General features: G+C 39.8%; 1 protein-coding gene across 3 annotated transcripts in view; it reads right to left on the reverse strand.

Annotated features, from left to right (window-relative positions):
• Positions 1-14,535, reverse strand: part of LOC124645778 (solute carrier organic anion transporter family member 74D-like) — a 49,722-nt gene that overhangs the window by 4,410 nt on the left and 30,777 nt on the right. For all 3 annotated transcript variants that reach the window (XM_047185672.1, XM_047185662.1, XM_047185681.1), the window contains exons 3-10: positions 9,578-9,718; positions 5,551-5,682; positions 3,808-3,972; positions 3,191-3,316; positions 2,667-2,809; positions 2,112-2,242; positions 1,034-1,242; positions 311-487 (exon numbers count right to left, since the gene is read on the reverse strand). In XM_047185672.1, the coding sequence (XP_047041628.1) occupies positions 311-487; positions 1,034-1,242; positions 2,112-2,242; positions 2,667-2,809; positions 3,191-3,316; positions 3,808-3,972; positions 5,551-5,682; positions 9,578-9,718 (1,224 nt within the window). The remainder of the gene's footprint in view (positions 1-310; positions 488-1,033; positions 1,243-2,111; positions 2,243-2,666; positions 2,810-3,190; positions 3,317-3,807; positions 3,973-5,550; positions 5,683-9,577; positions 9,719-14,535) is intronic.

Raw genomic sequence — 14,535 nt, forward strand, 5'->3', positions numbered from 1 at the left:
AGGGCTTAAATCGAACTATCCAATGCACTGTTGCGGGCTGGAATATTGTTAACTATTATATGGGTATTTTTATATTGTAACTGTATATTCCAGTTCATCCTTATCTTCCGAGCCTTTTTCCTAATTATGTTGGGGTCGACTTCCAGTCTAACCGGATGTACTCGAGTACCAGCGTTTTACAGGGAGCGACTGCCCTATCTGACCTCCTCAACCCAGTTACCCGGGCAACCCCTTAGTTAGACTGGTGTCAAAAATACTGGCTGCTGACTACCCCTACCGTCAAGGATGAACCAGTAAAAGCCAAACGTACCTAAATAGAGATGCCTGAAGCTATCGTTATCGTAGGAGGCGCAGGCGCCCAGCATGCCGCACAGCGCGTCGCGCGCGCGGCACGCGGCGTCCACGGCGGCGCCGAACACCACGGGGCACGGCACGTTGCCGAACACGCCGATCGCGAACTGGATCACGCCCATCGCCATCGCTTTGTCTGGGGGGGGCAAGAAGCTTTATAAGTACAACGTGTATGATTCAAAGAAAAAATATTCTTCATTTATTTAGGCCCGAGTCACACCGGAATGGCAGCGGCCAGCAGCGGCGCGGCACATAAGATATCGAGATTATTTTTGCGACTCCATGGTGTTGTCAGATATAGGAATATGGTGTGGCACTATGGCAATCCATGGCCGAAACTATGGAGTATTATTCTCATCTGCTTAGCCTCTTCCCAGTTCCCAACTATGTTATAGTCAACAAATGACCCCCGCTGTGAGTGCAGTTCGAGGAAACGTCAGACACTTACTAAGTACAACCCACCATGTCCCTTCTTAAGCGCTTTATGTACCAAGACCGCTTTAACTCTCGAACAATTCCACAACCTATTCCAGACTAACCTGACTACAAGTATCTTACATCAAACAGGCTTAGAACTTTCTGGTGAAGGTTGGGCATTTTGTAAATTTTTGCCGTTCAAAAACTGCTGTTTTGCAGCCAAGTTTGAATAAATTATTTCTCAACAACAAAACAAAGCACTAACCTTGTTTATCAGTACACCGTATAATGAGCAGCACAGCGCCGACCTCCCCGCTGGCATGCACGAACATGACGGCGGCGAACACGGCTATGAACACGTAGATCTGGTTGCACGGGCCGCCGCACTCGCCGCTGACGGCGAAGCCCAGCGAGCGGGACAGCAGGCTGCCGGACGCGTCCACCATGCTGTCGTACAGGGAGTAGCGCTCGATGCTGGAAGAGAAAGAAATGGGGGTTAAAAGTAATATTAAAAGGAGGGGAGTAGGTTGGTTGAAACAAGGATTGTAAGTAACAAAAAAAGCATTCAAAATTGGATTATCCGTTCAAGGGTTCGCTGAGTCTCAGACACACAGACTGACACGGAGACAGACAAAGAGTCACACACACATACCTATAAACTGGCAGACACGCATACAGACAGAAAAATATCCACACAGCCAGACAGACAAACATAGCGGTCAAAATTAGAACATCTTTTTGCGTCAAGGGTTGAATAAAACTGATATCGATAGGGACCCATTTCGGCTTTATAAGTTGTAGATATATTTAGTACAATGATGACTGTAACCCAACTATATTTTACAGATAAAAAAAAAACAATAATATGACCAAAGTTGATCGATTCGATTCATGCTTTTGTCATCATCCTCCGAGCCTTTTTCCCAACTATGTTGGGGTCGGCTTCCAGTCTAACCGGATTCAGCTGAGTACCAGTGCTTTACAAGAAGCGACTGCCTATCTGACCTCCTCAACCCAGTTACCCGGGCAACCCAATATCCCTTGGTTAGACTGGTGTCAGACTTACTGGCTTCTGACTACCCGTAACGACTGTCAAGGATGTTCAATGACAGCCGCGACCTTCAGTTTAACGTGCCATCCGAAACACAGTCATAAGTGTCTAAGATATACTTAGAAAGTACATACAAACTTAGAAAAGCTGCATTGGTACTTGCCTGACCTGGAATCGAACCCGCGCCCTCATACTTGAGAGGTTGGTTCTTTACCCACTAGGCCACTACACTCATTCATGCTTTTGTGACGACAAAAATTTTGGCGTCACTATAAACAAAGCAAAAACGTACGTGTTAACAGCCTTCTCTCCTCGCGCGTTGCCGTCGATACACGAGCAGTTGTAGTACAGCCACGTGCTGTTGTCCAGCTGCGTGCTGCCCAGGCAACCCGCCTGGCACGGAGACAGGTATGTGAATGAGTCCTGGAAATAAGCAAAATAAAGGTTTTGGTTATAAGTAAAATTAAACAACGGAGTTGATATATGCTTTGATTTATGACCTAAAGTTCTTCTAGCATCAGTTGGGAGTCTACTGCTTATTTTCACTGAAATATACTGCCAACTGATATGAGAGCTCGATTAAAAGATCTCTTTTAAATTAGCCCTTAAATTAATATATTTTCTATTTTATTGTGATCCTTAACTAAATTCACATCCATAGCCTATTTCCAACGAGGTAGGATGTAGCTGAGTACCATTGTTTTACATAGAACGACTGTCCATATCACCTCCTCAGCCCACCTACCTTATGTCTTGAACCGAATGTGACACTTAAAACTATCTTCATGAAAGAGACCACATATACTTTCATAATTCAAGACAGAACCGGTATATTTTTATTTCCTACCTGTCCACAAACAGGATTGAAGGGCACATCGTCGCAGTAACAGCCGCTGCTGCACTCCATGCTGCTGTTGGCGATGCTGCCGCTCTCGCTGATCATGCGGTAGTTCTCTTCAGGACAGCTGACGAACATTAGGACCACCATACCTGGAAAAATTTAGAAGTTGTTTTAGAACTTGGCACATCGGGACGACGAAAAATAATGGTGATAACCGAAAATTACTTATAGATTGCGCTCCTTGAGCCTTTTTGCGAAGTTAGGAGCTATGCAGTCTGAGATTGCCTTCAGTATGCGTGGTAATCAATGTTCAAATTAACTCGTCAAGGTGGGTCAAAAATTTTCTCAAATGCGCGTGGTATCAATGCTTAGTTGTCGTAACGTATTTCGGTGCTTTTCAGTGCTTTACAACTCTGTATAAGATCTTTATTATCCTTTATTTAACTATTAAATATCTATGCTAATATCATAAAAGTGAAGTGTTTGTTTACTCGTTTGAACGCGGGAAACAAATCTAAAATAATACTCACCAGCACTATAGATAGCTGCACTGGCCGCCGTCCACGCGGCCACTTGTCGCGCAGTCGGTACTAACTTCAATATCACCACACCAGACGTGATCGTGCCCAAACCCATTACTAGAATACCACCCAGACCTGGAATGTTAAACATATGGGTTAGGTCTTTGGTCATTGTAGATGAAGATCTTTGCTGATGGGAAGTTTGTTCAAAGCCACCAGTGGAAGCAAACTAGGAGACGAATTCTTTGGTTCCTTTGATACAGTAAAGACATAAGGCATTTGCATCGATTTATTATTTTTTCAAATAATTGTTGGCAAAATAAAGATTAATCAGATCACACCCCTCTCAAGATCTTGTATATCGGTAAAAGGATTTCAAGAGATACCGTCAATATCGACGTCGACGTCGATGAGATACCGTCACGTGTAGAACTCAATCAGTAAAGGCGACATATCAACTGTCAATAAAATTCCACCCCTTCCTAAATTAAGTTTATCTAAACAAATATGAACTTAGAGCAAAACCCGAATAATATTTCTACATTCTTAACTGTCATTATTCTTGTATTGACTTTTATAAAAGTGTTGTTCTATTCAATTCTTGAGTGTTCACATTAGTACCTCACCCGAGACAAGGTTGGCGTCGTGCGTGGGCAGCCGGAACTGTTTCTCCAAGTATTTGGGCAAGAAGCTGTACACCCCACTGATGGGCATCAGATGCAGCACTGAACTCGCTGTGCGCCACATCAGAATGTCGTTTGTGAGCTGCCGTTTTATTGTTGCGAAGAAATCTGGAAGTATTAGAGGGAATTTTTAGGGATGTTGTGCTGAAATATTTTCTTGAAAGCCTTTTTAAGGATGCTTCTACACGGTGCATGTAGCTGGAGCAAGTAAATGTGTGCCTCAATATGCGCAAGCAACCTGCTTGCACCGTGTAGAAGCACCCTAAGGGTGCTTACATAAAGAAACAGGTTGCCGGTACAGACAAACCTGTACGGGTAGGTACCGATCAGTGCAAGTATAATATTTCAATACAATCCTATTGACTCACTTATAAAGAAACAGGTAAGGTACAACCTGTTTCTTTGTATGTTTTTTACCGGCAACCTGTTTCTTTATGTAAGCACCCTTATGCTAAAGTAGATTAATCCTAGGTGTGCCAGATATTGCAAATACATAATTGAAATAAATACATTGCAATAATTGGGCATCATTTCATGACTAGACCGATTCAACTGTCTTGTATTTATACGGCTTCTTTTATTGAAAAAGGGAGGTCTTTAGCCTAGACTATTCCTGGGCACAATAAACTGTATTGTTCATTACAAACTTAGTCAAATAATTGAATAATCACATCTTTAACTTCCAATTCAAAATGGTAATTTTGTATTCACAATGAACCGAAGTCCTTTCATCGGTCCTTCACCAAGGACTTTACACCCTTGCCTGTTTAACGACCAATTGAAATCAATAACTACGTTTAATTCGAACACAGACACAACATTCTTTTGTGTACCAACAAAAGACCCGCCCCAATCTCTTTCACTATATTTACGGAAGAGATAAACTATATAGATAGAAGTTATTTGTCAAGCTGATAACTAAGAATTCCCGTCGCTTTTTCAATGTTGTCACAGTGTTTATTATTGTTCTGGTTGGATGACGTCCAAGTCATTTCAGACAAGTACTGAAATCGGGTTACGATAGGATTTTGTTTTTGAGACAAATGTTTGATGTGTTTTCGAAAAATGCAACAATGTGAGCGGAACTATGGCACTCAAATCACATTCTACGATAAGATAGAATTAATCGAAGAGATACATTGATATTTATGTGTGAAAGATATTTTAGACAAAATATGCATCAATCGGATGGACGGGATGTCAAGCAGACTTGAAAGATAAGTCAATAAAGTTCTCGATAGTTGTTTGTACGGAAATAAATATCAGTCAATTCTTGTGGAAAATTCAAAACAACGTTAGCTGAAAGAATTATAAATACGTACAATATGAATGATTGTTTGAAGAGGTAATATTTTGAAAGCGATAAAACATCGAATTAACTAAAAGTTTTGCTGTTGTTTTATACGCCGAAATTCATCAAAGTCGTGCTCGAAATGTCAACGAGATTACTACGAAATAAAATATTGGCCACCCACATAGTACTAGAGTTGTTTGATTCATTTATCGGCACTATTTATCTTTATTAGCAAACATGTACTTTCGGGAACTTTTTACAAAGAAGATCAAAAAATTTCCTTCTGCCGGGTTGGTAAAAAAATGGGACATGAAAAAATATTTGCTCCACTTTAGAACTACACTTTGAGAACTTTTCCTCTAAAAAGATTGGTGTTTTCATTGTGTTCTTACCTTTAAAGAATGGTTCATTCTTATCCTTTATCTTCTTGGGCGGCATGGGCACAGGCTCCTGTCTGATTTGCCTCGGAAAGCAGAACATCAGAGTGGACAGCAGCACGATGAAGCCCGCTATGAACACCATACCTGGGGAATGAGGAAACGGAGAATGTTAAGAGAGGTTTTTCAAGAGTTTACAAAAAAGGACTTTAAGTTTTAATTGCTAAGGTTGATAAAGTAATGTCATTATGTTGTTCCTTATGACGTTATCCCACGAAAGCTGATAAGTATTATACTCTTGAAATAATAGAAATGGATGAATTATTTAGATGTCCAGAAAAATAACTTCATAAAACATTCACGGTTGGACAAGCACAGAAATCTGTTGTGGCATCTTGTCTTATTTTATTTGGGAAGACAAGAGTGGGCCAAAGATCAAAACTATTCACTGTTCCAACATTTTTTGTTACTTTAATTCTGACGTTATTTCATGTGAAAAGTACACAACTATACATGATCCTATATGACTGTGACGTATAAACGAAGTGGGCGTAAGTGTTCGTACCCTACGGCCATTCAACCGCTTTTCAGGTACACACAAGACAGCTAATGAATTTATAACCGTCTTCATTATGTGCTTTTGTATTACCACTGTAGTAATAAAATGGTGCACAAACAAACTCGTAAAAGGCTAAGACCCTCACTAATGAATACGATAAACAGAAGCATTATCCTGGCAAAAAAAATTGGAGGAATTTGAAATTTAGAAATATAGAGAAAAAAAAATCGTAGATGTATGTAGATAGACATGTTTGCTGAAGAAATCAGCGAGACCGCATTATGGAACATTCAAATTATGGCAATTATCGGGGCGGAGAGTGAGAAATGCTCCTTTCAATAGCGCTAATCCGTTCGCAGTCAGATTACCTCGAATGTGTGGAATATTTCACGCTTAGCGAGGCGCCACGGTGCGAGACTGATCACAGGCTACGTACACATGAACCGTGCACAACACTCGCGTGCATAAAACTGCTCATGCTCTCTGAACATGCTGCATAAACTTGTCGAAATGGCACATAAACTACAACAGCAGGAACCTCGACGATCCTTCCTAGCTCTCAGTTGGAATTACAGGCTAAATTCAACCAAAACGTGCAATTGTCAAAAGCAGCGAACGTAATAACTCATGAAACCTTGGATACGATCAAAAACAATTCCGATAGATTCAAACAGAAAACATTTGCGCGTTCACAAGGTCGCCCGGTCGACGTTCAGTCAAGGGCGTTCGCTAGACACGGTAGGTATGGACTATGGATACACACGCCGAACAGCTTTGTTTACCATGCTCAATTGTGCGATTAAACGCAATATAAGAGAGTCGCAGCGTCTAATACATTTTGGTGAGAACTTGGATTTTACAGCGCGACTCGGAGAAGACGAAGGTCAAGAGAACCGGTTTAAAAGTAAAAGTGAGCAAGGCGTCGGTCGCGTGTCCACCCACTAAATCCTCATTACGGGCACCGACGGCATAATTGTCGGCAACAAGGCGCGCAGCCTTGGCCGTGACCGGCTGTGGATAGAGCGCTTATTTTAGCTGTGGTGACGCGGCGTGATGTAAGACGCGTTATATAACTAGTGGCGTGCGCCCGCGCCGCCGCAGCGTGACGCCCGCGCACAAAAAAGCGAAAGCCGACTGGAAATTGCATCGCGCGCCATTCTATGACACCACATCACACAACACGTTGCACCGCCGTCTTATAACACATCTCGTCAACGCTGCGCTTGTCAAAGCTGTCGATAGAACGGAAAGCTCATGTAAAGCACGTCATAGTGAAGTATTAATTATGCAACCACGGAATGTCTCGCTCACCCTTTCGCAGAAACAATTACAATGCAATCGAGCCGCTATTGGAGTCAGTAGGGGGAAGTAATGAGTGGTGATTAACATCTTGCAACATACGATCTGTATGCTCATTATCCCTTGAGAAATGTGCTTATAACAACGTAAATCGTCGCAACTTGAGCTTAAGTGACATTTTATAGACGCACGTACACGTGGAACTGTTGCATGTCAAAATATTGTAATTTATTCTCAAGTAATTACGTACCAGAGGTTCTTAAATATAAATTACATATTAATCAAAAATTCTGAGAATAAATGTAATGATTGCAATGTACCGAATGCGCAAGTTGCCAACTGGTAAGCATTGCATAAACTGAAAATACTGCTACTCTAACTGCGAAAATATAGAAAATCTATTTTTGGAAGTGGCTGTTACCAATTTAGAACACCCAAACAAGGCGTTAATGATTCAAAATGTCCGTTGAAATAAACTTATTAAAATTCAAAACTTCATTCATGAGTGTGGCGTTGAAACAATAAGGAAATACGCAGAAATCATTCAATGCGTATTCGCGAATTCAATACGTTGGCAGTCGGGACACGCTTGCAGCAGTTTTCTACCGCGACACGACGCACGGGTTACTTCCTAAAAACGTATATTATACAATTTTGAGCTTTATTTCCTAGACTTGAAGGAATTAGGTGCGTTTTGAGGCTAGCAGATAGAAGTTTGTTTTGTTTACACGCATTCGGTTGGTAGGCAGGTCACGCACGTGCTTTCTTCGTGGATTTTGCGCGCAAATCTGTGCAAGTGCTTCGCTAACGGTAGATGACTGTTCCGCGTTGGAATGTTGGTACTTCGATTTCGTTGTAGCTACAGGTCATCGTTTGAGTCTCGGGAAACATAGAAGGGATACATTTAAAAGAGCTTATTTAGTAGCTGAATATACAACTGTTAATAATAATGCAGCTTTTTAAATGTTTTTTTTTATTTTTTTTATAATCTAGGTAATATTTAAAAATATAAATGATATGTTGAAAGATAAATAAATGCATTACACATGCAGCTTCATTCATTAATCATTTAGAAGATGCATTAAAAGCAACAATGTGGTTGCATCCATATCGGTGACAATGACAAGCGATAACTTTTGAACTACATAGATAAAGAGAGCTGACAGGCGCCCATGGATTCCAATACCCCGAACACTGGGACCTGTACTGCTTATACACAATACATAAGTACCGTGTGTAATTTTCTTATGAAAATTGTAGCAGCTACAAGCTACCACCCACTAGTATCGATTTTCAACTGTATTATGTTTACACAGCAGTAAAACGCGAAATAGCCGTTCGTTTTGTGCGTAAGCTTATATTATTATAGGTTTATTTTTATATAAATGGCTGAATAAATGGGCGTTTAATATGGTCTTGAGCGTTTCGAGCCAGAACCAGATTTTGTAGTACCTATGCCATTTCACGAGATTTTTTTTGATAAACCATGCTAAATCATGTAGAAGTACAACAGTTTCAGGAACATTTGAGTGTATTTTTGCCTCACTTGGCATTTTTTGAATGGCCAACACCCAAAATCCTAAAGACAAATTAATAAAAATAAAAAAAAGAATCAACCAACTAAAATAGACGGTATAGACGGTAGCGCCAACATGTGCAACTACAGCACTATACCAGCAGGTATTCAGTTTACAACAATTAATGCACGAGTGAAGACGTGTGGTGGGAACTAAGCGTTCTCCGCAACTTAATTATGAATGGATATTATGCGATAGGTTGCAACCACCCGTTGGTCTTGGAGACACACTGGGTTTTACTGCCTAGTAATGAAGAAAGTTTGAATATGTATAAACGTTGGTCGTGTTAGATAATCTGATCTGGAACCCACGCTAAACGTCACTTCATGAAAAAATATCCAGGAGCTATACGCTGTTCATTGAATAGGGATTTTACTGTCATTCACAAATTGGTATTTTTTTGGCGTATCTACGCCAAATCCCATCCCATCTGGGATGACTCGCGAGAAAAGCATGTCAGCGCCACATTCCAAAGGTCCTTAAATTCCTTTACACTCTGTGGCCGAAAAGGCGCCAGGAAATAGACAGGAAATAAAATCTAGCTCTTTACAACATACTACTACTAAGATTAAGAAACTTATATTAATTTTTATTACAGGCTACTTACCCAACCACCACGCTCCAACCCATTTCGGGTCACTGGCTTCGATGTCGGGCGAACTCAGAGGGTTTACGTAAACCCTCGTGCATAGCGCTCCCAGAAGGAACCCGAGAGCTGGTCCAATCACCCTGATACCAATGGTGATAGCTGTTGAAAGAAAAAGAACAAAATTAGAAACTTAAAGAAAAATACGCTGGTTTGAAGAATATTACTTAAGGAAAATTTAGAGCAATGGGTTTGATAGAAGGGTCTGAATGGTATAGTTTTAAGTAGGCACATAATATTTTTCATTTATTTTTTAGATAGAAACTAGCTAATACAACTAACATGCATTGTACGACCAGCCTTTATCAAAAGTTGAGGAAATCATTAAGTAATGTCAGAGCTTCATTCCAACTAATATAAATACTGTAAAGATCACACATCGTAAAATTAATTATCCATTGAACACAGCTTATATGACCCGAAGTGTTAAAAACCGATAAAATCATCAATAAATTGCCAACGATTTCCGTACCTTTGACACCAGTTACATTAAGAAAAACGAATCACAACGACTTGAGTACAAGAAAGATAAACCGCAAGTACTGAAGACGTCCGGCACTTTTATAATACGTACTTGTACCAGTAGAATGTATACTTTAGCATAGTTACACGTCCAGTCCGACTGGAAACCGACCCTAGCATCAGTTGCTAAGACTAGGTTTACGATACGAATGACCATCCTCACATTATAGAGAGCATCAATATTTTTCTTCTTTGTACCTACGCTATCTTTTCCAGATTTTTTCCCTTCCTTTTTTTCATTTGTTTAAGGTTAGGGTAAAAAACTCTCAACTGGTATTCCCAAAGTTGCCAAACACAACGTACATTAATCACAGTGGGTATATGTTAACTTACTGATCATAGGAATGAATAATCGCAAAAGTAGCAAGTCATTGTTAGAAACGGTAACAAAAATGTATGTGTAAGTGTCTCTATAACAGTAACGTTGACTGTCCATGACTACAAGAAAACTGATCAGTGATCAAGTTTTCAGTAAACATGCAACAGAGGTAAAAACCCATATAACTCATATCGTACATAAAACAAACATTGTAATCAATTACATGTCTTGCTCTCACGACGTATTAAATAATATTACGCTAACAGATTCCACTGGTGTTACAGCACTTACACACGAAACGAATACATTTTCCAGTGCAGGCATCACTGAAACCGCTCTATTGCATGAAACTGCAGATACAATGTAAAATAGCAACGTTGAATTAATTCGAGGAAATATTATCTTTGGGTCATTTAATGACGTACTAAATATTAATGTGCATAATCGGTGAGGCGGAGATGGTCGTTATGCAAATTGAGATGGACTCTCGCACACAGTGGACCGCAGTCGTTTATCTCAATAGGGCTAGGGCTCAGGGGCTAATTGAGGGCCATTGAACTCACCACAACAAATTATCGTATGAGGAATTGCCGCTGTCAACGATCGCTGCAGCATTCAGCTACTTTATGTTAGAGCCAAAGAAAAACGAACTGCGAGCCTGGATGATTACTGACATTATTGTTCCGAGAAATGCTAATATTATTACTGGCCATTAAATTATATGATTATTACTACAACATTATAAACAGTAAACAATTTAACTGATTTAAATACTTAATGAGACCATAATATGTTAGGGACAAGCCGCCGTCGCCATCCGAAGACGAATCATCCGGCGCGACTGAACATGCGTAAGAAATGTCCCAAATTTCGAAATTAAATTAAAAACCTGTTATAATAAAATAACAAAGGACCGTTTCAGGGTGACTGACCGAAAAACAATCAGGTACTTAGGTCCCGAATGTAATCTTTCCCAGAAACCAACCGCATCGCTTGCCAAAAAACGGACGAGCGTGCGTACAGTTCGCGTGCTTCACGTTCGACACAAAGTAAAATATACGTTCCTATTATCATCATGCGCTTTTGTAATAAATAATGGCCTCGTCAGGATCGTTTTTCAAAACGGCCGCTGCCCGCGTCTCGGTACAAGTTTTTATTATGTCCCGGTGCACTCGTCCTTACCGGTTCCGATGCATCATTAACATCGTTCAAGTGCTGCTCCCTCGAATTAACGCTCAGTGATTGTCAAAAAATGACGAATTGCATCATTAAAATGAACCCGGTAGGCAAACGTGGTTAGGGACGCGCATTTCAGAAGACTTTTTTTATTAACTGTAAGTTTGTAACGCCTGTATGATGTTCTGGCTTGCGTACTGCCCGCATCTTATTTTCTCATTTTTTATCACGCGTGACGCACGCAAGCGTATTCTGAAGCGTAAAGTCCGCTGATGGACCTTCACGCCCAGTATTGTTTTACCACTATACGAATAGCAGGCGTGCGTGAAACAGTCATATGGGTAAACATCAGTCGCTAAGTGACATTAAATAATGCATTCCAACGAAGATTGACATCGGAGAGATAAAGTGAAGACGATAATTTGCCTTCTTAACGTTCTATTCTCTGCCAGTTGACTGCGTACTAACGACACGCACGGTACTTCTGCCAGTCGTTTACCGGCTTAGACGGAGTCTGACCTATTCCTACTGAATGCGGTCGACGATACACACGCAGGTTCCGCATAAGAAAACCCCCCAAGGCATGCTTTATAAATAGATATGTAAGCCACCCTATCAGAGTACGCTATCTATAATAATAGAGACAAACATAAATACACTGATATGAAAGGCAACAGGGCTTGCAGAGATAACCTTGTGAAGCCCGCCTGTGTAAATAAGGTCATACTGCTGACAGCTACAATCACTGATATACACCTAATATTGAAAAAAATACTGAAACTCTACGCTTTTTTTTTTCGAACAGTAAATATTACATATGTATCGTAGAAACAATGCATATATGAGTAATGTCAATAAGTTTACGACTACCTAATCAGAAATTCAGCTTAGCCCTGATGGCACAACATAGAAACAAATACTTTTTAGTAGCTTTCAACTTTTTGTATGGTTGCACTAACTTGATTAGTCTAGAGACCTTCAGATTTTTTTTATTTGACCAAAACGAATTCTTAAAGCCCAGACTCCACATCACAGACAGTTGGCACAGCCACAATAATATTCGCCAGTCACGATATTTTTAATGGCCAAGAAATAGGAACACAATTCCTAATCTGTGCAGAGTTCATTGCTCTTTCAGATGCAAAATCATTTTTAGAGCTATGACTAATTCTTTTAGACAACACTGATACTCGCTGTGACGCTTCTAGGAACACACCTGTGCAAACAGATACACAGGAAATAGTTTCAAAGTAATAAATAATTCAAAACTCACAAACAAAAGCAATTCAACGTCATAAAAAGGTTTTATCGAACGCCGGTATGATAATAACAACACATACAATCATATCTAATCTTGCAGACGTAATCTAATCGAGCGATGGTGCAAGAAAACTGACCTATGACAACTACAGCAACAAATGATTAGGTGGAGCGCAATTTGATAGTGCACTCGCAAAAAAGTTGCATAAGGTTCATTGCAATACGGTAACGTAATAACAAGGTAATTTTCTCGGCCATACAAGGCTTAATTAATCGCAATAAGATTACGAACCGATAGTGGGATTCAAGAAAAATACGATGCGCATTTCCTGCCTGACTAATTGTAAGCGTTTATCATACTTTTTCAGGCTTAAACATTGAGTTAAACGATTCTATGTGCATGTGCAGGCCGATAAGGATGTTTCATATCGGATGCCATTAAGGAAAAAAATATAGGTGCATAATAAGAAAAGATGTGCTGTTCTGGGCAGATTCTTTTGCATCTAAAATTCCAACTTTAGAAGATTTGAGGATAATTAAATTATTTTTTTAACTGCGAATTTAAAATTGATCCAAATAAACACTGGACCGAGTTCTCTGAAAAGGTATGAATCACGACATTTTGGATAAAAAAAATATATTTTATGTTTAAGGAAAACACACATTCATAGGTATTTATCCTACCATATTGACCGAACTGAATACATTAGAATTTAAAGTCAAGTTTATTTTATTTACTAAATTGTTAAAGCCCTATAAAGGAGTTTCTTATCGTACCTAATAAATTATAGACAAACTGTCGAATTCTGTCGCAAAATTGTTTCCTTGGCATACCAATTAGATTTAAAGATAAATAATTTGAAAGTCAGGATCTAAAATTCGACGCTAAACGTATACAATTAAAAGAACAGAACAACTGGAACCAAGAGTTGAACAAACAAATACCTAAAAGCCCGTACACAAGGCAAGGGGACAACCAAATGCATCGAAACAAGTAAAAATAAAGCAACCCAAATAACAACAGGCAACCCCAAATTTATCCTGAGCTATTTTAAGATACATCGTGATATATTAGATACGAAAGCGGCAACATCCCCACGAAACACTTTCCAAATATAAAGAAAAAACAGGAACGCATCGAGGAAACAAGTCGACCATTCCCGAACGATGAGCATGAGGGACGAAATTAGGGCAACGTCGCTTAGGACTGAGATACACCGTCAACGAGCTGAAATTGTCGCCGCGACGAGTCGGCACACTGACACACATTGCTAACCACCTACTGAAATAGCAATTGCATACGTTTTACTGCACAACAGGGCTTCAGTGAGCACGCAGTCTTGAATTATAAGTGAGGGACGTTAAGACTGTATGCATATCGATCTGAAAGTTTACAGTGCAATGAACTAGAACTGAAGGCAAAAACGCTTTGCAGGTACAACTTAATAATAGTTAGAATACAAAGGCATTAATGAACACTTGGATCATAACAAGGTAATATTGAACCTACTGTAAGAGTATGACGTGTATTTATTTAGCATGGACAAAAAACACCTTCGAGGAAAACATGTGCGAAATATTCTAGAAAACAATGGAGGTGAACAGAAACCCAGTTCTGATTATGAATTTAAGATAACAGCTT

This window comes from Helicoverpa zea, chromosome 1 (genome assembly GCF_022581195.2).
Source record: "Helicoverpa zea isolate HzStark_Cry1AcR chromosome 1, ilHelZeax1.1, whole genome shotgun sequence".
Taxonomy (NCBI): Eukaryota; Metazoa; Arthropoda; class Insecta; order Lepidoptera; family Noctuidae; genus Helicoverpa; species Helicoverpa zea.